The 27,542-nt window shown below is 36.0% G+C and overlaps 1 protein-coding gene across 1 annotated transcript in view; it reads left to right on the top strand.

Annotated features, from left to right (window-relative positions):
• LOC140161189 (copper-transporting ATPase 1-like) overlaps nt 1-27,542 on the top strand; it is a 70,575-nt gene that overhangs the window by 22,776 nt on the left and 20,257 nt on the right. Inside the window, exons 3-7 of the mRNA XM_072184637.1 lie at nt 8,192-9,491; nt 14,812-15,042; nt 15,740-15,906; nt 22,012-22,173; nt 27,436-27,512. Coding sequence (XP_072040738.1) covers nt 8,192-9,491; nt 14,812-15,042; nt 15,740-15,906; nt 22,012-22,173; nt 27,436-27,512 — 1,937 coding nt within the window. The remainder of the gene's footprint in view (nt 1-8,191; nt 9,492-14,811; nt 15,043-15,739; nt 15,907-22,011; nt 22,174-27,435; nt 27,513-27,542) is intronic.

The following is a 27,542-nucleotide window of genomic DNA, read 5'->3' as shown; positions in this document are numbered from 1 at the left end:
AATAACCTCCTTTAATATTGAAAATAAATTTTGTTTTAAACATGGCTTTAGTATAATAAAAATTCCCTTTAAAGGGAAAGCCAGCTTCAATGCAGAAGATGCCTTGTAATTAGTTTGGGTGGTGGCATTTTAGGATCACTCTTTTTATGATCCATCATGTTTCATGACAGTCCACCAAACCATCAATGATGAGAACATGCACATGTTTCATGACAGTCCACCAAACCATCAATGATGAGAACATGCACATGTTTCATGACAGTCCACCAAACCATCAATGATGAGAACATGCACATGTTTCATGACAGTCCACCAAACCATCAATGATGAGAACATGCACATGTTTCATGACAGTCCACCAAACCATCAATGATGAGAACATGCACATGTTTCATGACAGTCCACCAAACCATCAATGATGAGAACATGCACATGTTTCATGACAGTCCACCAAACCATCAATGATGAGAACATGCACACAGAAACAGCAAACCAAACAACTCCTATAACTTCCTGTCAATTAATTACTCCAAATTGTGTCTTTTTGTCTTTTCTGCCTTTTAGGCTACCCTTAGCTCATTATTAATATAAAGAAATGCAGTTTTTAGTTAATTGGCTAAAAACTGCCATCCTACTTGCCTTATACATGCACATTAATTTTATATTAATTGCAATTTATACTTAATATAGCACATTATAAAATGTATAAAGACTGATATTGTTCAATTATAATAGGAATTGGCCTACATGTATATAAATTATACCCATATCAAAAATAGGCCCTGAAATTGCATCAATTTTTCCCGTTGAAAAGACAAAACTGATGTTTAAGATATAAATTATTTCATAAATGACATTTTGAGTCATTTTTATCCATAAAACGATACAGATTATAGGATATTTTTACTTTGTCTTTTTCGTCCATAAAGGTTTTAATCATGTTATCAATACACTCACATCTCATGCTGTGCTGATCTCCAGGAGGTCTGCGAATGTAAATCTAAGAACGCCTGATAACAAGGATTCTATAATTTTCTTTCGTTGATATGCTGTGGAAACTATTATAGGCCTGGCATGAACTTTTAATGTCATATTTCCTTCAAACCATAACTTTTGAAATTCTCACTGCTTTCATTCGTTGAAACGGCAAAACATACTTTCTTTTTCTCACAAATCCAATAACAGGTCTATTATATATTTTTACCATAAAAAGTTCCGCAAAGTAATTCAAACCAATGCTAGTACCCCGTAATCTCTTTAGCAAACAAAGACGATCTCCGAATTAGATCATAGCCAGCTAACGCTGGCGAAAAGGTGTATGACTAGATTGGCAGCCAGCAGTGGCGGCACCACGAGGGCATGGGGGCAAATGTCCCCTCAGTCAGAACTCTTGCCCCCTGTTGCCCCCTTAGTAAAAACCCAAAATTACGAAAATTTACGGCAATTTTTGCGCAATATTTGTTGATTCCCCCCCCCCCTGAAATTAACTTTGCTCCCTCAATGCCCCCAGAAAAAAAAAATCCTGAGCCGCCACTGGCAGCCAGTGGCGGCACCAGAATTTGAATTTGAAAGTGAATTTCGGGGGAGGAGGAGGGTAAAAAATCATGAAATTTCTTTAACATTTTTGGTCATAATGAGAGGGGAAACTGGGGGGGTCTCTGACTGGAGTATCCCCGGGCACCCTCACTGTCAACAGCCTCATCCTCCATTTTTCCTTTTGGTATTAGAAAAAAGCTCATGAATATATTTTTCTCTATATCCCCGTAAAATGTAATGTCTGCGATATGTTTCATTTTAGATGTTGTGAACAAATTATATGTGGTAAAAAGCGGTAACCACCACCAGAGGTACTACATGTATCCCTGGGTACTATCCTATTCCTATGGCGCATTATACACATTTTTGTTTCTCATTATAGCAAAACCGCTGGAGCAATACATTTTGAAACAGATTGTTTTAATCATGTTAATGGTAGACCTCAATATAAGATGGAAAGCAGAATATATGAGCAAATCTGACTACCCACCTTGTAGTCACAATTCTGCCAGCCAAAAAACACTGATTGCAAAATAATTGTACTTTTTTCACATAATTAAGAACAGCAAGATGTGTTGTGCTATAAGTGTATAACATAACGGTTTTTAATTTCTTGGAGCCTGTTCAATTCGCACTGACATGGTCTGGAAATTATTGTAAATTTATCTCTCTGAGTTAGCCGTCAGCATCGCCTTACATGCATAGAGTGGAAACAATAAATGCTGCAATCTGTGCTTGCAAAAGCTTTCAAGCAATTTGAAAGATAGATTTGATATGAATTGATTTATACAGAAGGCCGGAAGAGCTTCAACACATATTTATAAAAGCACACTATGGAGGAGTATGGACTGAGTTAAAAGTGTCCTTTGTTGTTGTAATGCTTGTTGTAGTTGAGGCGCTTGTGATTTTGAATACACATTTTAATAAATTGGGGCACAGAATGGAACTATGCTTTCATCCACCAGTAATTCATTATTTTTGCTTACAGTTGTAAAAATATTGTTGAAATCTTTGCATTTTAGTATTTTCATTGTTTTGTTCTGTTCAAATTTCATTTGATGTTAAATGATTTGTGGAATATTTGGGGACAATGTGATCAGCATCGGCAAAAATGTGTTTTAGTGTACCCAGGCTCAGTGGATTAACTGGGTTTTGCATCTACATCTAACACACTATGAAACACTAGAAAGTTCATTTCTATAATTAAGCACAGTTGTTACTATGGTATCTGGTAACTTCTTTTTTTGTCAAAATGAAACTTTTTTACATTTGTAACATTTAAATCAGGCCAGTAGTCAGGATTGTTTTGGTTTGTTTGCTTAGTGCATTTTTCATGGAGGGTCTGGGTTTCTGTAATTTATATGCATTTTGAAAAGGCGGTATCCAAATTTGAGAGCCTCACTCATAATAAAATAAACCAATGTTTTCTTCTAATCTTAACTAGATGATTACATGATTACAATTGCTTTCCATATATGCATGTTTATTTGCATTAAATGAGTATTTTGTCATTTTTGTGATCCTAACATCCTCCTTTTATGACATTTTCAGTAGATTTCCACGAAAAAAGCGTATTCCCAAGATTTCAGTTGATTCCAATTTTGTGTATGCAAGTTATGCATGATTAGATAGATATAGATAATAACAACCTTTATTCAGGGTATTTCATTCAATTTTAAAGAAACTAGTCTCCCATGAGACCCTGACAAAAACTGGTCTCCCATGAGGCCTTGATTATGTGTACATTATATTGCTACATATGCCATTGTGATGTAATTTCGTTCTTGTGTACCAGAACGTAATTTAAATTTGACAATATTTTTGCCAAACAAATTAATCTACAAGGTATTTTTTGGACATAAATATTTGTTTTGTACTTTAATATTATGTAGCCAGAGGTTTCCAGTGGTATAAAAATCTCAACTTTTTTGAGAAAAGAGTGGGGACGAGCTGTGGATCACTAAATGCCCCTTTAATACATAATCCAGACTCGCTATACCACCTTGTATAATGGAGGACCGTGTTGGGATTTTTGAGTCCTTGCTGGAAGCACACAAAACAGACAAACCAAATAATTCTGCACCAAATCTTTTGATAAACACATGTTTTGACATTTTCAATGCATTCACTGTACTACATCAGTTTCAATTATGCCTAGTCTGCAAGTATTGCACTCGCTATATATGCCTCCGTCCATGCCTGACTAAGATGGTGACATTTTTTTATTTTGTTTATCTGTTTCTGAGTTTGTGTGTAATTTGTGATGATTTTAATTCAATTATCTGAAACCTAAAACACATAAAAAATATTTCACGTAAATCATTTAAAACAAATTAACTGGGCATTATGCAAAAAATCAATTGTAAAAGGGGGTAAAGGTCTGCTTTTGGCCAGAATGAAGGTTTCTCTTGAAAAGGTCTGCATTTGGATAATCAGTACCCCAGTGGCGTAGCGTCATAGGGGCAGGGGGAGTACGTGCCCCCCATCGATATGAAATTTTAAAAATTCCCATAGGAAAATGGCCAAAAAACGGCTTGTGTCCCCCCCCGTCCGACCCGGTGCCCCCCAGTCATGGTCGGTGCCCCCCCAATATGATGACCCACGCTATGTCACTGCAGTACCCCATTAAAAAATTCTGGCTTTGGGCCTTATCCTGGCCCATTATCTTCCTATTACCTTGAATCTCTCTCCATCTCCCTATAATTTACCACCTCCTATTTATTACTGAGCATTGAGAGCAGTGCATGTGTCAAAAGTTCAACATGATAAGAGTCAACATGATAAGGGGACTGTCGTTTTCTTTGGCATGGGGGTCATGAATATATAGGGGTTCATAGAATGTATGCCAAAAATAGCGGGTGTCATAATTTTTTACACCAAAAATAGGGGGAGGGGTTATAATATTATTAAGGGCTGGTGACTTGAAAATTTTCGCATGCTAGGTGCACATTTTTGCAAACGTGCAATCCAAAAATGTGCGCAATCTTAAGGTATATATTATACAATTTTACACTTTCGATCAAAATTTCCCCACACTACGCACCTTATTTCCAACAATTACAATGAATAATAGTCTTTGAGTCTGTGTGGGTAGAAGAAGGGGGGGTCCAGGTGCGGATCCAGAGGGGGAGCGGAGGGGGCGCGTGCACCCCGTAAAAATAGCAAAAGTAGGAAAGATGGGGCGCACGCCCCCCGTAAAAACGGGAAAGGAGAGAAAGAGAAAAAGAGAAGAGAAAAGCAAGAAAAAGAGAAGAGAAAGGTTACATTGCGCGTAATTGAGTAAGCCCGTGCCTAAAAACTGCACAGTCGGGTCAATCGAAGGCTTAAATAGGCGTGGGTTATTTTAGGCATTGCTTGAAGGCAGGTCCTCAGCCCAAAAGCACGTGAAAATCATAGTACTGTGAGCCCGCTGATATAAAGAGTCAATATAAAGAGTCAATGCTGACATAGACCTAGTTGTGTGTCTCAAGTCTTACAATGTGTCTCAGCATTGTCAGTGGACCGGCCCTTTTTGTTTAAAGCAATAATATAAATAGTGTAAAAATGATGCACCAAATAACTTCAAGTGGGCCATCATTTTGCAAAATTCCCCCTCAGACACCCCTACATATGCGTAAACAACTGGCCGTTTTCGCTTTTGTTTTGGACACCCGTACACTTTAGGCCTATATTGTTTTAAGTATAAATGACTTAATGATTAGGCCTACAGTGAATAATGGTCCACGAATGGCTTCGATTGGGCCTTCATTTTCACACATTTCTGAACTTTATCTAACTAAAATTTTACATTAATAATAGTGTCAAAATGGTCCACCAAATGGCTTCAATTAGGTCTTCATTTTGCAAAAGTTTCTCACTTATCAGGGAGGCACATTCCCCCTCAGACACTTCCAGCGTCCGGGCAAGCAATTGAATTTAAAACTTGTTCACGAATGGGAAATGAGCCGTCATGGTCATTTCACAAATTTTCCACTCTTTCAAACTCACATTTTTCACAATAATAGTGTCAAAATGGTCCACCAAATGGCTTCAATTAGGTCTTCATTTTGCAAAGGTTTCTCACTTCTGAGGGGGCATATCCTCCTCAGACACCCCCCCTCCCCGCGCCGGGCAAGCAATTGAATTTATACAATAATATTGAAAACTTGTACACAATACTCGTGCCCATGGTCCACCAAATGGCTTCAACGAGATCTTCATTTTGCACAAGTTTCTGACACCCCCTCTGCGTCGGGCAAGCAATTGAATTTTTACAATAATATTGAAAACTTGTTCACGAATGGGAAATGAGCCGTCATGGTCATTTCACAAATTTTCCGCTCTTTCAAACTCAAATTGTTACACAATAATAGTGTCAAAATGAGCTAAAATGGTCCACCAAATGGCTTCACTTAGGTCTTCATTTTGCAAAAGTTTCTCAATTCTGAGGGGGCACATCCCCTCAGACACCCCCCTAACGTCGCGCAAGTGCTTGACGCGATGACACTTTCAGCGGCCATATGGTTAATCGCCCTCAAGAAATACCATGTATTTTGCGCCCCCCCCTATTTTTTGATCTCTGGATCCGTGGCTGGGGTCACAAAAATTTCAACCTGAGATAGGAGGGTCATAAAAAAATAGCCTGTGATTGGGGAGTGGTCATAAAAAAATTGACTCTGGTCACCGACATATTGATGAACCCCTTCCAAAGAAAGTGACATCCCCTAAATATTGATCAGGGGCAGATATATACAGTATGTGGAAAATGACTGCTGTACTTGAAGTGATTTAGCAATTATGACTGAGATTTATTAAGATCCTGGGTTCAAATTCAAGATGTTAAAGTAGATTTTGTTATTCAACTGGCTTTGAAAATGATTTGAAGGGATATTTTTATTTTACAATTCAACCATTACAACTATGTGTTTGGTGATCCAAATGTCAATTATTCATATATGAATGGCATGATTCTGATGATGGCTTGCTATGCATCATTAATTTCCAGATGTGTTGTCTTGCTTTCGTGCCTGAACATGGCTTTCTGAACTCAATGATTTGTGATGGATGTGTACGATACAACCAATATATTTGAATAAATGAATGGTGGAAAATATATGATATTACAGATTGAGATTATATTTTTAGCCTCCTACATTGTAACTATTTTTGACATAAAACAGCTCAGTCTTTTATAGCCTCCTTGTTCAACATTATAATATTATGTTTTACAGCCAATGCGACTGTCCAAATCCCCCACCATCCATTCTTGCTCATAAGCATACAAAAGAGGGTGCCAACAGAGCACACACACCTCAAGAGTAAGTAGCAAAAAAAATGTACAATTGCATCAAAATGCCTGAAACTTAGGATTTTCCTGCATTCTGGCCCTTGCACCCTGTCTGAGGGGCTATAAGGCTGGCCCTGGGTAAATGTCTGCTTTTGGCCAGAATGAAGGTTTCTCTTGAAAAGCTCTGCATTTGGAAAATCTATACCCTCACGAAAAAATAAGTCTGGATTGTATCCCAGCTTAAGCACCCTCCTTGATACACCATGCATCAGAGACAAAACAAACAAAATGAATATTGCATGATCTATACAAGGGATCTATACAGAGTTCAAAATGTTGAAGTTTTTTCCGGGGTCACTCCCATTGTGGCCTGTACACCATCCGCGATAATCAACTTTTGAAAAGCACCCTAAACAAGGATTTAACCCTTGGCTAAAACAATACCCTAAACAGGGATTTTATTCCTTGCATCAAATTTCATACCCTAAATTTTATTTCCGTATTAGCAATTGCAATTTTGCTACCCTTTTTTTTTTTTTTTTATGTTTTTGACACCCTAAACGCGTTACGCGCGTATCGTGCCTATCCACGAAAAACTACCCTTTTTACGCGTTTTCATTATCGCGGATGGTGTACAAGCCCCAATGGGAGTGACCCCCGGAGTTTTTTAGAAGATGGTTCCTTGCACAAGTTACCATCTTGTGATGCACATCAGGAAAGGTTTTGACATAGAAAATGTGGAATCCAAATTATTTGACATATACTGTGTGTTAGATTGGGAAAACTATATCTGTCCAGCTTCTATATAATCACTGTTGAACCAGGCATGAAATAAAATTGACCATTCTATCATAACATTACTACCAGGTTTTCCCCATGGACTGCATGATATGCATCTTGTAGGAAGGCAATCAAAAACCATGAGGCAATCAAGCAGTATGAGTTGTTGTTAGTTGCAAAAAGAAATTTTCAATTTTATTTTCAAACATTCTTGTATATAAGTAGGTAACAATTTGCTGAAAATTCCATCAAAGTTGGATTTGCAAAATCCTGGTACTTTTGTTTTGACTTTTTTCAGTTTAAGTGGTAACATTAAATCTATTTTGTTGATGAGCAATTATCTTTTTTTGTTTTGATTGTCACACTATATAGCAATGATGATGTCAGAGCTTGAGTTTGAACTTTAAAAACTTTTTGATATAATTTGGATGACATTGGAGGAAAGAGTGGGAAATTTTGTTCGCAAACATATGCGTGTTGATCAATAATCTTAATCCTTAACATGCAACCTCATTTTTGTGTGAAAATTATCATCATTCTGTAGGAGTATCCAATCTTTATAATTCTCATCACAATTTTCTTGTTTGTTTTTTATCTGTTCCTACCCAGGTGTCACTGGAAACTAAGGAGGCTGTTGTGAACTTTGACCCAGGAAAGACCAACCAATCAGCAATCAGAGACAAAATTGATGACATGGGATTTGAGGCTGCTGTGACAAGTAATAACCAATCAGAATCAAGCATGGAAAATACTGAGATCAATATAGAAGGAATGACATGTAATTCGTGTGTGCAGTCAATAGAAGGGCGGATATCAACACACAGGGGAGTATTAGCAATAAAAGTATCGCTGGAGGAAAAACTTGGAAGAATTAGTTTTGATGCCAAAGTTACAAATCCTCAAGAACTACGAGATGCAATTGATGATATGGGATTTGAGGCATCTCTAAAGGATGGCAGTGAACTGACATCAAATGATGCTGTGGTTTATATAGAAGGAATGACATGTAATTCATGCGTCCGATCAATAGAGGATCGAATTTCAGGACTTGATGGAGTTACTGTAATTAAAGTTTCACTGGCAGACAAATTAGCTAATATTCGGTATCAAACTGATGTGACAAACCCGACAGCGTTACGAGATGCTATCGATGATATGGGCTTTGAAGCATCATTAGAAAAGCCGACACCTGCCCCCGAGTATGTTACAACACGTATACAGGTAGAAGGCATGACGTGTAATTCTTGTGTGCGGTCAATCGAAGAGCGAATGTCCGCATTTGTTGGTGTACATAACATTAAAGTATCCTTGGAACAGAAGGAAGCCATGATAGAATTTGATCCTTTAATAACTTCCCCTGAGACGCTGCGTGGGGGGATAGAGGAAATAGGTTTTGAAGCAGCATTACCCGCTCAATTTGTTAACGTTAACCTGCTGATGGATTCACCCAGTATGAACCAGAAGAAGACTGTTGTCTTAAAGGTAGAAGGCATGACTTGCAACTCGTGTGTTCAGAGTATCGAAGGAAATATTTCCGACCGTCCAGGTGTAATTGCCATAATAGTGTCCTTACACGACAAGAATGCAACGATAAAATATGACTCATCTATAACGAACCCTGAAGAGTTGCGAGCTGCTATTGACGATATGGGATTTGAATGCTTCCTTCCCCGGACTGACATAATGATTCCCCCTCCTACAAACACTGTTGTAATTGGGATCGAAGGAATGACATGCAACTCGTGCGTGAAGTCAATAGAGGGCAGGCTTTCAGATCATGGAGGAGTGAAAAGTATTAAGGTGTCGCTTGAGGATAAGAATGGAACCATAGAATATTATCCAAACCGTGTGACAGCTGAACAGTTGCGAGATGCAGTAGATGATATGGGATTTGAAGCTGCGCTAATAGGTAAATAAATATTTCTAAAAATTGATATAAATAATTGACACTTGCTATAATCAAGCAAAATAAGTTATTTGTGAAGCAAAAACAAGTTTCACTCTTCATTTGTTCCCATTCTAAAAACTGTTGACAAAATGCTAAAAATTCCACCAAAATTAGATTAACCTTTCTTGAGATAAACATGTATTCTTAATGCAGAAATAATGCAATACAAACTCAATTGACCTCAACTTTGCCATATGTATCACAAAATCAAGTCCACTAACAAGCAACTTATTTTGCTTGTCCCATTGATTGCCATTTCTTATTACCTTAATAGATAAGGGGTCTTCACATTTAATCTGAGGGAATATTTCCCAGACAGCAAAGAATAGCCATGACGATACAATAATACAATTAAGTGGCAAAAATAAAATTGATGTCACTCTGCAGATTCTTCCAATCATCTTGATGGCATCACAATATTATTCAAGTGGTGTTCTAACAGTAACATTACACCACTGCTGATTGATATTCCCTCGTTAGAGCCTTGCCTATTAATCATTCAAATTACAATTTTCTCAGTCTTTACTCTGCCTGGAAGAGACAGCCATAAAATACAAAACACCAACGTGCAAATCGGGCTCATCTCGCTTGCAATTTTAACAGCCTGACATGTTGCCATACCTTGTCAATATTTTATCCTTGCAAGTATTGTTTGGTGGAGTTAATATTTAAAACCCAGCTGAGTAAAATTTGAACTGCATCATTTGATAGCGCTAGATTGTGTAGCTCATTAAATTTTGATGAAGGAGTTTCAATAGATTTAGTTTGCTCTTATCCATGGTGTCAAATCACTTTTGAGGCTCTAGTCTTAGTGAATAGACCTATATACTTTGGGCTATTTCTTTTGAAATCCATACACCCCCTATAGAAGATGTGACCTTAATATCCCCATACAGCGAGTGTGAATTTCAAATGGAGTTGCCCATTGGCAGGTAACCCTGTTTGAAATTCATATTATGGGAGATTAAGGTCATGTCTTCCATATAGGGGTGTATGAATTTCAAAAGGAATATCCCTCTCTCAAAGGGATAGAAATAATAGCTGCATTGAAAAGTTATATAGACTCGATCCCAGAAAAATATTTTTGGGTTAAAAAAAATATTAATCCTGTTTTAATACACCTGAACCCTAATCCTTTAGTAGTTGAAAAGAAATCATGGCATAATAAAGTCTGCACAAAAAGTAACTCAGCTGTTATAAATACGCCTATAGATTCACACATTTCTGCTGATTTTATACAGTTGATTATTAAAATATACTTGAAAATTCTATGTGCATTTTTAGAATAAATTTGCAGGACAAATTTCTGAAATGTAAAACAAGGTACCAGGGAATAACAAATTCCTGAATAGTGCTTTACCCCTGACAAAAATAGGGAGGGTAGGGGGCATCGATGGAGATGAGAAGTGGTCTGTGTACATACCTGTATTGCAAGCTAGACTTGCTTCAAGTCCTTTGGCGTCCATAGTTAGTGAATGTAAAATTCATGGAAGCTTTGCTACATCTTCCAAAAATTTCTGTTTCAAAAGTTATTCTTTCGAAATAATTATTTACCATCATAACTTTGTAAAAATTTATTTGACATTTGAATTGTTGAGGCCAGTTAGTGGACTTTCTTTACTCCAGGCACACTGTGCACTGCAGGGGTAATGTTTGAGCAAAATGCCCACCACGCCCACCCCACAAGGCACACTTCCTCCCCAGCTCTTTCGTCCTACACAAAAAATCTGACCTGACTAAAAATTTTAGAGAGTCCAGTATATGATAGGCCTACTTCTACCACTGATTATACATGGGTCCTATGAAGACAATTAATAGAGAAAAAGTAAGGAGGAAGCCTTGATCAAGGCTATTGCAAGCTGGAATACACCTTATTATAATCCCAAGTGCTATATTAAATCGGCACCAAATTGGAGGGCCTCATTACATTGTGGTTTGATATCAATGACGTTCTTTAAAGTGAGTAGTGCACAGTGATCTTGCTATAAAATTAAAAAGGAGGGATATATGACCTACATGTAAATGTATATAGTGTATTTTTGTTCCATTGACATACTTAAACAAATAAGACAAATGAGGTGCAAAAAGGTACATTTTTCAGGAGTAGCAATAAAATAAATGATATTCCTAATATCAAGTATTTGCTATTTTCCACATTAAACAACACAGATAAAGGTCTGTGTATTCAATTGTAGTCTTATCATTAGAAGGTCCGTCATATTTATTTATTCTTGTACTATTTAAAAAAAAATTAAATGTTCCCTGAACTTTAAATTTTCTCGCAGGCAGATGAAAAAGGTACACTTTTCTTCTGTTCTCATTTTGTGTACATAAATGGGCATCATAAATTCTCATAAATGGGCATCAAGTTCATTTCCTAATGTTGGAGACGACACCTGTTTTTGCATGCCTACGTGATATACCTTGATATTTTAGTGGCCCTCTCCATCCGTAAGGAATTACCTGATGCATGTAGTTTCCTCATGTTAAGTCTGACATACTCATCTGTTAAAGTAATTGGATCATTTTGATGAATGTAACTTTATAACAACTGTCAAGTATGGTATTGATAACAGGTTAATTAGTTCCTATTAAAGCAACCACACTTTTATTTATTGCATCAATCACTTAATTAGTCTGTGCCAAAGATCGTTCCCGACTTCAATGCAGCATGACAACAATTGCTATTAATTTGATTTGCAATGAAACAAAAAGTGGATACCAATAAGGCCAAAAAGAGATCCCCTCCAAGGGGATGGAGTTGGTCGATTGGATTTTATTATGATTACTTGAAAAAAATTTAAAGGTCATAGCCAAAACATGCATGCCTAATTAACTTAATAAATTTTGAAAGAAAAAAAACCTTTTTCTGGAATTTCTAAAATTAGGGTCAGTATTCGTTTATATGGTAAACAATAAAAAAATCTTTTTCCAGATTTTCCAGATAAGGGTCGGTCAGATGAGAACAATCAAACAACTTGTGGGGTGTTTTTTTTGCCAAGTAGCATGTCAGTGATCTGAGTACATGTATCAAACCCTTTAAAAAACAGATATGACATTGCATAAACAAATAACTTGTTACAACTAAAATTATAAGCTCTCTAAGTACTTATTTGTATAATATTTCAAATAGCAACATATAGCAATGACGGTACTATACATAGCACATATTAATTTGTGTCAACACTTGTATCTATTTTGATCAAAAGTAAATAAATTAATATACCAATGCTCTCAAGGCACATGATTGATTGCCTGCACACATGATCATTAAAATAATTAAAGTGCTATATTACACTGAGTAACTGTAATCCAGAGTTGGCTTCATTGGTAATTTATGACACATTTTGCCAGTGTTTTTCTGAAATCATACCTTGAAATGCATCACTAGATTGATTTTTACATTATCTGCTTCTTGAAAGAAAGTTGTGATGAAAAACAAATGACAAAAAGCAAAATGAAAAAAACCCCAAAAAACAAAGAAAATCAGAAACAAACAAACACTTGACCAACAATTTTAAGTCTTACTTAATGGATCTGATAAGTCATTATTGATCTTCACTCTTCACATTCATGTTTTACCATAAATCAAGAAATATGTATGGCAAAAAAATTCAAATTCATAATAATTATCAAAAAGTGTATTTATGGTTTATGACCACTTGGTCCAATCCCACTTGGTCTAATTCTTACTTGGTGTTTTACCGCTTTGATCAATAGGCACTTAGTTCAATTATCATTTGGTCCAATAGGTTCAATCCATTTTACTCTATTAATAAAAAACCCTTTAAAAAGGGATGTACCGGGACAGGAATGATTTCATGTGAAGATTAAATAATCCTTCTGAAAGATGCTTGTAATGTGTAATATTTGACAGGCGAGACATGGTTTTAAAATGACAATTGTGATTCAGAATGTACATCTAATTGATTGGCCTTGGTTGGATGCTTGCAATTAAACATATGGGGTAATCTCTGATAATTATGTGATATTGTTGGTTGGCAAAATAGGGAGATTTTGGATGGTGGGAAGTAGGCCTACTGGTTGATTGGTGGTAATCATGGTGAAAAGGATTATTCCTAGTTGACGCTAATTCACACGTCCTCCTATTCAAATATTATTATCACCAGGTTTGGATGGCATGAGTAGGAAGCAGACACTGTTAGGGTACAAACACCCCTACACATATACCCCACATACATGGATTGCTAAATGGTCTTGTGGCCTAAAAATCTACCGTCGTTCGCACCTTATATTATAGATTAATTCATTCATAGCTCTTTTTGTTTTTGAGAATTTAAGCATACAAAGTTACAAGCAAACGAGATATATTATTTTTCGAGAACTGGACCCAAAAATAGCACCTTTAAAGCCAAGAATTGAATGTTTACTGATAATATTCTTAGTAACAAAATTCAATCATTACTTAGGACCTATGCCCTAAAGCTTCATTCTAGTTGTGACATATTTGTCATCATAAAAATAGACCCAAATATTTGAAGGTGATGTGTGCATCAACAGCTTTTGGTCATCATCGTGTTGCCAGGAAATGTACATATTTCCAATATTAAGTGATCTTGCTTATTTATTAATAGGCCTACAGGTCTTCGATGTGAGGGATTCAACTTTTACCATGTTTACTGCATGTTGCATGGTCAAACATGTTACATGTAGTTGAAAATTATCCAACACATATTAAGATAACAGACCACCACAGACAGACCACAAGGAACATGAATAGAGTAAGATTTGTAAATTAAATATGTCATCATAACTCAGCAGGTAGCTCTCACCAGAGATATTGGATCACATACCATACAACACACTGAGATACTGAACTCACACAAAGCATGTATGGTACCCGGTGTGTCTGACCACATGATCCCATAGCCTGCCAAGATAAGTGTTCTAGTGAAGAGAACCAGCAAAACTTCCTAGTCTAGATTCAGAAAAATTATTTTCCTAAAACATATACCTATTTTACCTTACCATGCAAAATCAACACAATATTTCTGATATCCGTTCAACCACAAGTTATATGTTTACACATTACAAGCATAAATCATCATCAAAACAACTTGATTCAGGTACGTGCTTTCTTTATGAATTTCTGTTTCATACATAGCCTAGAAACAGCAGTTTTTTATGTCCGGCTAATAAGTACCGCGGCCAGCTTTGCTGGCCCCGGTACAAAAACTACATCCTTGTAGCCATGCCCATATTTATGCATTCCTCTACCAGTACCAATCTTACAATTCCTATTTTTCTTTTACTTTTCTAGGCACTGCAGCCAGCAAGCATCTCCCACCAAGCAGTACTTCAACTAGTCCTAAGAACAACTTACCAAAGAAATCTCACCATGTAGCTAGTCTCTCATACAGTCCCAGGAAAGATGACATGGTCAGGGTGAACATTACAGATGGAGAGGTTAAGAAGTGCTACCTCCATGTGACAGGAATGACGTGCAGCTCTTGTGTGGCGCTGATCGAGAGCAAATTATCCAAAAGAGAAGGTGAGAAATGTTTGTTTGTTTGATTTCTACCACAAACCTTAAACATTAAAGGCACTATACTTTGATCAGCTCGTAATCAAGAAAATGATCAAAACACATCGGGTAAGAAGTGTAGGTGTGATATGTATTATCCTGCAACTGATAAGATGGAAAGCGACCTTTTGGAGGGGGGTGTCTGCAATTGAATGGGGGCATCAACATTTTCAGCACTGCTTTTTTTCATCAATTTATAAATTTTTTTACTCAATGAGAATTGTATTGATCTATCCTTTACTTTTAAACTACTCCTACAATTTCATATATTTTTAAGGTTTCCCAGAAAAATTTCAAATATTTTCAAGCTTTCTCAAAAAGCACTGATTGTGCCTTAAATGTTAAGATACCAGCAGTGATCATTCAAAAGCTTTAAACAAATATTATGTAAAGCTACACAGACATGATAGATAAATGCAGCATATATGAGTTAAACATTTGAAAAACATTAATGCCCATCTCTTCAATGATCAACATTGTTAATATTATTCTGTACCAGGTATCAAGTCTACCTTGGCTGCCTTAAGGGCTCAGAAAGTAACACCTGTCGTACAACTCCTGCAGAAATAGGAGCAGCAGCAGACGAGTTGTGCTTCAATGCCAGAGTAAGGGATGATCAAATACACAGTATCATCAAGATTTATTTTACATTATTCTTTGCTAGGTATCAAGTCTATCGTGGTTGCCTTAATGGCTCAGAAAGCAGAGGTGAGCTACGACACATGTCATACTACTCCTACAGAAATAGCAGCAGCAATAGAAGACCTGGGTTTTAATGCTAGAGTCATGCAAGAGGAAGAAGGCAGAAAGGAAGGCAGTGCTGAACTACATGTAAGTCTAAATAAGTGTGCCCAGGTAACTTCAAATTCCATGTTTTAATATATTAGTCCTGTCAGACCCTTGCAGATGCCTCTGGTCAGTATCGTAGCCAGGATTTTGGTGTGAGGGGCAAAGCTAATTATTTTCATCCCCATTTAGGGGGCCATGGCCAAATTTTTGTTCCCGTTTGTCAATTTTTTGTCCCATTTTAGTCATTTTCATCTTTGAAAATTTTCTGGGGGAACTCTGCCCCCTGGCTACACCACTGCCCCTGATTTTGATAGACCATGCTAAAAATAGCTATCGTAATCAATGAAGTATTTTGAGCCTTGTCAGGACCACTAAATATTCCGGTCCCTTGCGTCTTGAGTGACTCAAGGGAATATATAGTGGTCCCTCTAGCAACAACTGCCATGGCTTGGGAACCATCTTCATCGCAATGTATGTACATCTTTTGCCCAATACACACAATGTATAAACACTTGCCTTCTTTTAATACACAAAAAGCCACAATGCACAAACATCAACAGTGCACCATCAATAGCATGCAAGATTTTAGTGACATATAAATGTTACAAAACAGTGATCAATTCCATTTGAATCCATACACCCCCTATGGAAGACTCTACCTTAATCTCCCACACAGGGGGTGTAGATTTCAAATGCAGTCACCCATTCAAGTAGCCTCATTTGAAATTCACACTCCCTGTGTGGAAGATGAAGGAACTCGTGCTCTGAAAATGACTTGCCTGTTTTGAACCCCCTATTTGATATGAAATACAAAGCACCAGATCAGGATACCGAGTTCTATAGGTATTCAAAGATGCAGTTAGAATTTTTCTAGTCCAAGTTAATGGCATACTTAAAAGTTTTAGGGTTAAGTATAGCATTTTCCAAGGTCATACAAAACCACTTGAATATAATATTGTATACTTAAGTGTAAGGCAAGGCACACATTGGGGAATATATTCTTTAAAATAAAAGCGCAGTCATTTGTAGACACTAACCCACAAGCCTTGATACACTCCACAGTTAAAGATTTATGAAAAACGATTTGGATTCCCTGCAAAGAGTGTACCTTCCACACTCGATATATTGGCAAGAATCTGTTGATTCTATAGAAATTTCAATTCAATTCTAGAAAGAGCAAGGAGAAATTGAACCATAGCATACTAAATAGTGCCTTTCTACTGTGGCCTCTGAATATGGCTATCCCAGAGAACTACAGTGCCGCAAGATTCTAGGAGGCCTATCATGATATGTCAGTATTTTTAGAATTTCGAAGGGAAAGGTGTGAGTTTCCATTACCTGATTTCTTTTTCTGAGTGCATTTTCTGACAAGATGAGAGATACGAAGAAAAGAATAACAATGAGTGTCCAAAAAGTTGGTAAGAAGAAGGGGTTAGGTTATTGAAACTCTCAGGAAAAGGCCACATCCACACATGCTTATTGAGCACCTTGAAACTGCCTGAACTTATACTAGGCATCAAACTGTACTCATTATAATACAATTTTCAAACATTCTTAAACATAGACTTTGGCATTCAAAAAAGTAAATAAATTGCAATAACCTGTGTGCAGTATTCACACATTGCAGAAGGAAAGTGTTAGTCCAGGTTTGCATCTTAATCATGCCAATTATCCTGAGATGTAATGGTCTCTGGTCACTGATACAGAAACTACCATGTAAGCTATCAACTGGGTTGATCCTGACTTGATTACTCCATATAATGGGCTTGTGTTCAAGTGTATCATATGCATATCTACTTTGTTGTTACGCCCACACATTGTATATCTTAAAATAAAAGCTTTGAAATATCCTCAGACCTTTCACTCTGATTTTAGTTGGGGAAGTGTGATCACAAATTCTGCTTTCCCTTGAGCTGGCTAGAGAATGGAAAACTCATTCCTGGCTGAGTGTTTGTCTTGTATAATGTTAGTCAAGGAGCGCCAGTAGAGCATATCATTTGAATAAGTTGTTGATTAAAATTCATTAGTTCAGTATATACCAGACATATGTATTGGCAAGTTCCTAGGGGCCTTTAGTAGACATAGAGACTGTTTTAAACTTTAAATGCCACAGGGAGCAGTACAGAGAGGACTAGAGTGTTAGAATGATAAAATGGAGGCCTGAACATTTGGGTAACTGACTTTGTTTCAGTGATGCAACCAGACAAATATTTATTGAAGATTTTTTTTAAATGAAATCCAGACACTATTTTTGCTTTCTACGTGATCATGTCACTGGACATTTTGTAGATTGATGGTACTTGGGATTATTGAATGGTACCCTGCGAAAGTTCATAAAACAGGTTCTTTTGATGTTGTCATCTACATGTATTTTAGTATATTTAGTGCAACACATGTGTATATAAGCATGAAATGTATGTTTCAGTTCATTTATAGCTGATTCGCATGCAAATATTATTTCTTCCTATGCCTTTAATGTGGTACTACACCCCAGATAAATTTTGTGACTAATTTTGCATTTTTCTCAAAAACTAACTACACACTGGTAACAAGAGAAAGTTATGTATATTATAGGGGCAAGGAAACCAATTACTTCACTGAAATTTCAGTGATTCAAGACAAGTGGTTCATTATATATGTTAAGAAATGAGGTACATTCTAGCGGTTCCTCTTTTCTTATCATAAATAACATACCACTTGTCTTGAGTCACTGAAATTCCAGTGTAGTAACTGGATTCCTTGCCCCTATAATATACATAACTTTTGTTACCAGTGTGTTATTATTTTTTTGAGAAAAATGCAAAAATAGTCACACATTTATCAAGGGTGTAGTACCACCTAAAGCTAATATTACAACATTTCGATAAAATAGATTTGTATTTCTTTTCCACTTAATGTTAGTTTTCACTGTCAGATACATGAACAAATGAGGCAAACAAAGAAAATCAAATTCAATGCAAAATTCAATGTGAATTTAATACAGTGTGTGTCACTCTTTCGGACATGACTGAGGTTGGTCATCTTGAACCTCCCATACACACTGTACGTACAGTGTTATCAACATCGCATATGCATGCGACTAATATTTCAATCCTATGAATTCATGTTTTATTCAAACTTTCAATCATATTTTTGTCACACAGTGTGCGCCTAAAACCTTTGATTTTAGCAGGGTATTTTAGTTTACTAAAGTATATTACAATCATTTAAAAGTCAGAATTTTGTAAAACATTTAGGGGTTATCCTCAGCAAATACTGCTTTTAGGAAATGTACAAATTTGTGAATATTTCATGTCACAGAAACATAGTTTCTCTCCCAAATTCAAAAATTTATGCTGTGAAGATATCATATTATACAATATATCTCAGCAAATGTACTTGAAGTAATTAAAACAAGAAATGGAAGAAGAAAAACAAAAGAGGAAAATTGGAAAAAAGGATTTCCATTATTACATCCAATCTATAAATTTAAAGCATCAGTTGCATACAGAGAGGACTTGAATCACATAATCCATATTGATGAGTTACGGAGACGACCAAGAGAATATCTTGTCAGGGTTTTTTGTCAAACAAGCGATGAGGTGTGAAGATCTAGTCCATCTCCCTCTGCATACAAATAGGATTTCACAGTTTGCTGTACCCTCACTATGAGCCCAAATGATCTCATCTCTCATGGCAAAAGTCAATAACTCTATATAATAAACATAGCTCAATAGTTGGCCTTAAGTTGTGGAGTATGAGTTTTTGTACCCAACACACTCAAAGGTCATTTTATGCATGTAGAAGCCTATTGGGGTTAAAGAACTGTGTACTGACAGATGAGCATGTCTTGGATAGGTAGATACAAGTGTTTGGGACTCAAGAGTGTATGTTGTAACTGACTAGTAATTGAATAGCTTGCCCTAGTAGTGTGGGGTTCTAAAGTATCTTCTTCAGTGGTTTGATTGATGGGTTATAATTGAAAACATAAGTGGGTGATACAAGGTGGAACAGAATTTTAAAATACTTTGATTTTGCTGCAGGTGCATGATGGGGCTACTTTTTAAATTCAAAAGTACAAGGATTGTCACTATATAGTGTTGACTCTAACAATCACATGGTTGAATTTGGCCCACAATAATTGCATAATTCTGCTGCTTTTTGAAGCAAAAATAGCACAAAGATTACCGCAAATTCCCTACTCTGCTTTATTGGGCTGCTCAGAGATAGGAAGAAACACTACTAAAAGAGTTGACTAAAAAGAACACCACATAGCATTGTTGCCACCTACCATATATGTAATTAGGGATTCAACCATATTTTACCCATGTTTATCATGATTTAACAATGTTGCGTCCATGTCATTTGTGTGGTTTGCGAAACGAAGTAAACCACAGAGATGCAAGTTGTTAAACAGCGATGAACAATTTTGAAACCTTTCAACAACAAAAACAAGCTTTAAAGATCATGTAATTCATGTGATTATTTCATGAGGAATGTCAGTTAGCCATTGCCACTCAACCTTAATACAAAAAGATCAATGGTATCTCTGTTGATATCAAGCATAACTGCAGAATAAAATGGCAATGTTTAGCTGCTACCTCCAAAATACTGAATTTAACATGTAAGCAATTTATTTTAAATTTTGTATTTCAATTTGAACAGTTATATCTGCAGGAATTCTCCAGTTTAATGTAGACAATTATGAATACTTTATTACTTTTTTATTACCAACTCTATGAAATATAACATAGGAATTACAAACCACACTTTTATGACATTGAAGCTAATACAAATCTCTCTAGCTGGTATTGGAAGGATTTAATATTCTGCCTTTCTTAATTACTTCTATTAACCCTTTATATATGAACTAGTTGAAAATGCACTGAAATTGTGGATTTTTTAGTATTAAGGTGGCGATTAGAGGGAGGAACCAAACATAATTATGATAAAAGCAATATAAGGCCGCATAAATTGCTTTTTTGGTTTTGTCCTGAGGATTTTCATTAATTAACAAGGGCGGGAGGTTTGGGGGTTATTTTAATGCAAAATTTGCATTGCCAGCTGTTGAAATCTTTATATTTTTATTTTACAAATTTGGCTAAAAATCATCAAAAGCAAAATAAAATAACATATTAGTTTACAATCAAATGACAAATGCAAGATAATAGACACAGTGGGCTCTTGAGGAGTCAGAAGCATCAAGACACTGTCACCAAAAGGTGTGACTCCTCCAAACCATTGTGACTTTTACATAATTATACTGCGCCAAAAAATATCCTAACTAAACCATATTTGGGTAAATATATTTGTTTAATCTATGCATTATCTAATCCGGCACATTATGACACCTCATTGAATCGAATGTGACTTCAAGAAGCAAAGTTACAAGCATTTGATCAGTCAAAGGTCCAGTTTTAAAAGTGACAAACTTGCCTATTCAAAACTCCACAGACTAGACATTTGGTTTGAGAGTGGTGAATGGCTAATTTATGCGTGCCTTTAATTTAAAAGAAAAGGAACATAAGAAAACTGAAACAAAAGAACTGACAAATAAAATGAAAGTTATCTTTTTGTGCCTTGTATAGGCCAGTTTGTCACTTTTAAAACTGGACCTTCGTCTATTCAATTGCTTGTAACTTTACTTCTTGAGGACACATTGGATTCAATATGGTGTCTTTATGTGCAGGATTAGATAGTGCATCAATTTAAAAAACAAATTTACCCCAATATTATTCAGTTTTGAAATTGTGATTATATTTTTCCAAGTGTAAGGATACTTGTTTGGTGCAGTATATTTAGGTATACAAATAATATATGGCACATCATCATAAAGGTGGAAATCTGCTCAGTGGCCATGGCCACTTGCAATTAGACATGTGAAATAACACCTATCCCTTTTCAATGTATTCTTGGAAAACAACAAGGGGCTTTTCATTTGAAGGTTCTGATGGGTAGAATACTACAAAGTAATTCATGTTGTTTTTGTTTTTTTATCATCGTAATGAATTGCTGAAACTTATCAATCCTAATTTTGAAAGAAATACATCGTATTTGCTTAGAAGAAGAAAGATTTTTTCACAGAAACTTTCCTTCACTTAGCAAATTGACTAATAATTATTTAATGATCCATTCCATTAATTGCTTGGTTTAATTTAATTTTCACAGGTGAGTGGAATGACATGCTCCTCCTGCGTCAACTTGATTGAATCTACATTGATGAAGAAACCAGGCATGATTATGGCCTCTGTTGCCTTGGCAACCAGTAAAGGCCATTTTGAATTTGACCCTGCAGTCACCGGACCAAGAGACATAATTAGTGCAATAAAGGTAATTAACTATTTTAATTACTGAATACACTTTACCAACTTTGTCTGTGTATTTTCCTGTGTGTTTTTAAACACATATTTTGGGATATTTACTTGTGTTTATAGTAAACTCATAATACCCTATCACCAAAAAATAAGGCCTACCTACGATTCAAGAAAGAAACAGCACTTTTAGTTTTTGGATTAATTGCAATCTTTTAATTGGACCTATTCTATTAAACTGGCAATGAAAGTGAAATCTTGATATTTGGTTAGTGACAAAACCTGCAATTATCTTACAACCACAGTCACAAAATTCTCAGACTTGGCACAAGTCTAACATTCAGAATCTTACTCTTTTAAAATCTTTCTATTTGGTTTTAATTTCAATCATTGGTTATAAAATAGGTTCCATAATTTTTAGAGTAGGCTTGATTGTCACAACATATAAAAAATACCCTAAAATATATGTTTGTAGCCCTTGTTTCCAAAAATTACCAAATTTTTAAAATTTGAATTTGATTGCAGTTAAGTCCAACTAAAGGTTTAGGATTGAGCTGTTTTATTTGGCAAAGCAGGATGGTATTTTTTGTTTAAACCCAAAAAATTAGTACCATATTTTTCTGAAATCAGCAGTAGTTGGTGTGAGGCTAGTGCAAAACTTATCAATTATGTATCACAAGTAGGTGACTATCTGTTAGCATATGCCTCATGTGCACCTCATAGAAGACATATGATTTTCTTAAGTAAATGTGACACAGATTTTTCATATTTTTATTTTTCATCTGAGTTGAAGGAATTTACGTCTGAGTTGAAGGAATTTACAATATTGTAAATTATGCATACCATGTATGTACATTAGTTCAAAACAGTATTGCCATGCAATGTACAATAATGGAAAATATGGTGCATATTATAAATGTAATATAACAAAACCTTTTGTAACAAATTTATATTAATTGATTTGCAATATTTAGTATAGAGTGAAAGTATATCTACCAAAAAAACGTTGACAACGTAAAGAAATCAGCAAGTTTAAAAAAAACCCACCTCGGCTCACTTTTTGAAACTTGGTCCCATTTGTAAAAGGTACTGATTTAAACTTTATCATATTTACATCAACTTAAAACATTTCCAGAAGTGTTATGTATCTTTAATGTGCAGATGCGATATTAATTTGTAAGCTTTCTGGAGCGACCTGAACGGTTATTATCTTGTTCTTGCATGATAAGCCAATATCTTTTGTGTTTTGTTTTATAATATCATGATTAATGATTGAATTAAACGAATAACAAGTAGGCTTGTTTGTAATCTTGTTGGAAACGCTGTATTCTGTTGAAATAAAATAAAAACACTGATTTGCTGTTGGTGTTCAAATGGGACCAAGTTTCAAAAAGTGAGCCGAGGTGGGTTTTTTAAACTTGCTGATTTCTTTACGTTGTCAACGTTTTTTTGGTAGATTTCATTTCTTTTTATGAATGTAGCCAAGCAGCTCCAAGCTTGGAAAGTCAGGTTATGAAGTGCACCATAAAACGAATAAAACGAAAATTGGATGCTTGAAGTTGCCATTCTTGATTCATGACAATAAATAATTAAACAAAACTTTATCAGTAGTTTATTTTTAAAACTTGCTCGTCACGAGTGACTGTAATGTTCAGAGGCGTACACAATGATCAATAAACATTTTAATATACTTTAATTATTCAAGGCTACGTAAATATGTAAATAAAATGTAAATATGAACAACACACACCCAATTATGACAATGCCAGAGAGACACACACAGAGTAAATCCGATTTAGGCCTACTTCATGTCGGAACTGGTAAATGCGCATATATTTAAGCCTATACTACGGAAGCGTCTAAATGCCCCAGATAATCGTGTTTTAATGTTAGTGGTTCTTTGTAGCCCTGCGGGGCAATCTACTTGGCTATCCGAATTTCGCGGTGTGTGGTTCTTTGTAGCCCTTCGGGGGAACCTAGTTGGAGAGTACAATTAGGCGGCCGCCGTCGGCGAACTTAAGTGGTTTGTGGTTTTCATCAAGCCCTGCACTCTATCGGGAGCTAATTTATAGTTTAAGCTTGTTGAATATCCATATTTCGTGGTTTGTGGATCTTTGTAGCCCTGTGGGGCAATGTAGTTGCATATCCAAACTTCGCGGTTTGTGGTTCTTTATAGCCCTGCGGGGCAATCTAGTTGGTATCAATATTAAGCGGCAGTTGTTGTTGATCTTTCGCGGTTTGTGGTTCTTTATAATCGAATAATCGATAGGCCTCATGGGCAATCTAATTGGATATCCCAATTTCGGGTTTGTGGCTCTTTGTAGCCCAGCGGGCAATATAGTTGAATATCGTGGTTTGTGGTTTTAATTTCCCTCATCAAGCCCTGCCCTCTATCGGGAGCTAGTTTATAGTCTAAGCTTGTTGGATATCCGTATTTCGTGGTTTGTGATTCTTTATAATCGATAGGCCTGCGGGCAATCTAGTCTTTCGCGGTTTGTGGTTCTTTGTAATCTTTCGTGTTTTGTGGTTTTAATTTCCCTCATCAAGTCCTGCTCTCTATCGGGAGCTAATTTGTAGTTTAAGCTTGTTGGATATCCATATTTCGTGGTTTGTGGTTCTTTGAAGCCCTGTGGGGCAATAGTTCCATATCCAAATTTCGCGGGTTGTGGTTCTATAGGGCCCTGCGCGGCAATCTACTTGGATATCAATATTGAGCGGCAGTTGTTGGCGATCTTTCGCGGTGTGTGGTCTTAATTTGTTGGATATCCATATAGTCGATATGCCTGCGGGCAATCTGGTTGGATATCCAAATTTCGCGGTTTGTAGTTCTTTGTAGCCCTGCGGGGCAATCTAGTTGGATACCCCTATTAAGCGGCGGTTGTCGGCGATCTTTTCGCGTTTGTGATTTTAATTCCCTAATTAAGTCCTGCCCTTTAGCCCTGTGGGGAAATCTAGTTGGATATAAATATTCAGCGGCAGTTGTTGGCGATCTTCTTCGCGGTTTGTGATTTTCATTTATAATATTTATAGGTTATCAAATATAATTTCAGTCTGAGCTGTGAACAGAGCCACTGATAAATAAATAATAAATAATAAATAAATTTCGGTGTTTTAAATGACGAAGATGCCATGATAGTCAGGCATGGTGATAGCATCTGGATGGTGAAAGTAGGCCCAAGGCCTAGGCCTAAATGTGAATAAAAAATCAAACATGTTTGTTTGATGAAAAAATAATAATATCACAATAGCAATGGATGTTCGAAATGGTGTTATTCTTGATTTACGACAATAAATTGATTAATAAAACATTTAAAAAAAGTGGTGGGAAGTTTCAACTTGAGCAAAATTCATAAATGGATTAGAAGCCCATGGCCTTAACCACTTCACCACGGGACGTCCCGTTATTACTATGTGTGAAAGTGGAGTATTTATTAATATGAATATATGCTGTGGTCCGGAAAGAATAAAAGAATTGTGAAAAACTTGAGTTTTTGGCGAATGGGGTCCAGAATTTGTATGTAGGGTATCCAGGAAAATGCCTGGGTATATTTGAAAGTGAATCTGAAAAATTAGTGCGACAGTGACAGCCATGTATGGCTGTAGCAGTGTCGAAAGATTGTGGATATCAGTATGATTAGCTATGATTTGCCACTAATTTTGGCTATGAAATACCGCGTGAAATAAAGCAAGAATGTTTGTTTATTATCAAACAATCGGATTGACTGTAAGATTCGTGTAACTTTTTGAAATAAAGAGTTATTAAAATATGACACTTTGGACAGTAAATACGATTTAGCATGGTTTTAGATATATTTTGTACCCAGCGAAAAATATCATAGAACAATAGCGTTTTGTTCCGTGTAAATATAGTCTCGCGGTGCATCTGTTTATTCTTCTTTATCAGTCTTTTTTTTTAAAACTTGCTGGTCACAGCTACCGCGTGACTCTAATACTCTATTGACCACAGAGAAACGGTTTGAAAGTGTTAAACTAAGAATCATTCATTGTGTACGATCTTATAATATGAAATTGGTTGATTTTTTTCAAACCTGACTTTTTTAACATATTTGCAATTTTTATACATCTAAATGGGATTCACCTAAATGGAACCAGCCAAATTTGTTGTGTTTGTCAGCTCAACAGAGCAATTTTGACATGATGTCATATGCAGACTTTAAAGTCCCTCATGTTATGTGACCAAAATAGTTTGTGGATTTTTTTTGATAAATGGATAGAAACAGTTTTTTTTATTAAAATATAATTTCTACATTTTGAATAAAGAATAACAAAATTAAAATTTTGAAATTGCTCATCTTTGCTTTAAGAATCTGAGGAAAGATTGCTCCCAGGGTCTTAGCTAGCCACCGGTCTGGCCGTCATTTTAGACAGGGAGTTTGCTCCTGGGACGGGCAAAATTAATGCCTTTGACAGATGCTATATTATATATTTTATATTTTGAGAAGCTAATTGACCTTTTTAGTAGACCAGATTTGTAAGAGAAGGCCATATCAGCACATATTTGAACTCTTTGAACCCCCAATGGGCTATAGACACCTGGTAAATGTTTTAAAGGTCAAATTAGGACAGGCAATTTTATTCAAATGACGGGCAACACTCAATTTCTAGCTAAGACCCTGGTTGCTCCCCATCTGTAATGTAAACAGGTAAAATGAACTCAATTTGGGCTATTCCAGTTGAAATCCATACACCCCTACAAATGTATGGAAGACATGACTCCTACACAGGGAGTGTGAATCTCAACTGGAGTTATCTGAATGGGTGGCTCCATTGAAATATACACACTCTGTGTGGGAGATAAGGTTATGTCTTTAGTCTTAAATCAGACATTCAGTTCCAATGCTTCAGTTATATTTGTATCTAAACATAGTGAAATGTAGTGATTGACAACATATCATCATGAAGCTAAATAAGTGCTAAATAGTTTGAGGAAATAAAAAGGTTGCAGTAGTCAAATTAGCTTGCATGTCACAAAGCTCAAGGGTTTCAGGCAAGAATGTCCTATCACCAATAGCTGCTGTATAGACATTTGCCAATTTCTACATTCTATATGGTTCTAAAACTATGACACATGGCAGCTTTTGCAGATGGGGGTTTCTTGCACTAAACCTTCGATTTCTATCATGCCGCATTATTCACACCATGCCATCGGTACTTACCTGTTCAGTAGCTATTATTACAGTTTTCGTTTTGCTTAAAAATAACAGAACCTTTTTTTTTAGTATGGTAATGATGTCTTTTTTTTATTTCTTGCCCTTTGTAGGATGCTGGATTTGAAGCATCATTAATAAGCAATGACAGTAATGCAGACTCCATGGACCACAGAGAAATAATACATCAGTAAGTCTAGTGCATGTGTACTTTGCATCA

The sequence above is a fragment of the Amphiura filiformis genome, chromosome 9 (assembly GCF_039555335.1).
Source record: "Amphiura filiformis chromosome 9, Afil_fr2py, whole genome shotgun sequence".
NCBI classification, from domain to species: domain Eukaryota; kingdom Metazoa; phylum Echinodermata; class Ophiuroidea; order Amphilepidida; family Amphiuridae; genus Amphiura; species Amphiura filiformis.
The sequence above is the reverse complement of the archived record's forward strand: the minus strand, read 5'-3'. Positions and strand labels throughout refer to the sequence as shown.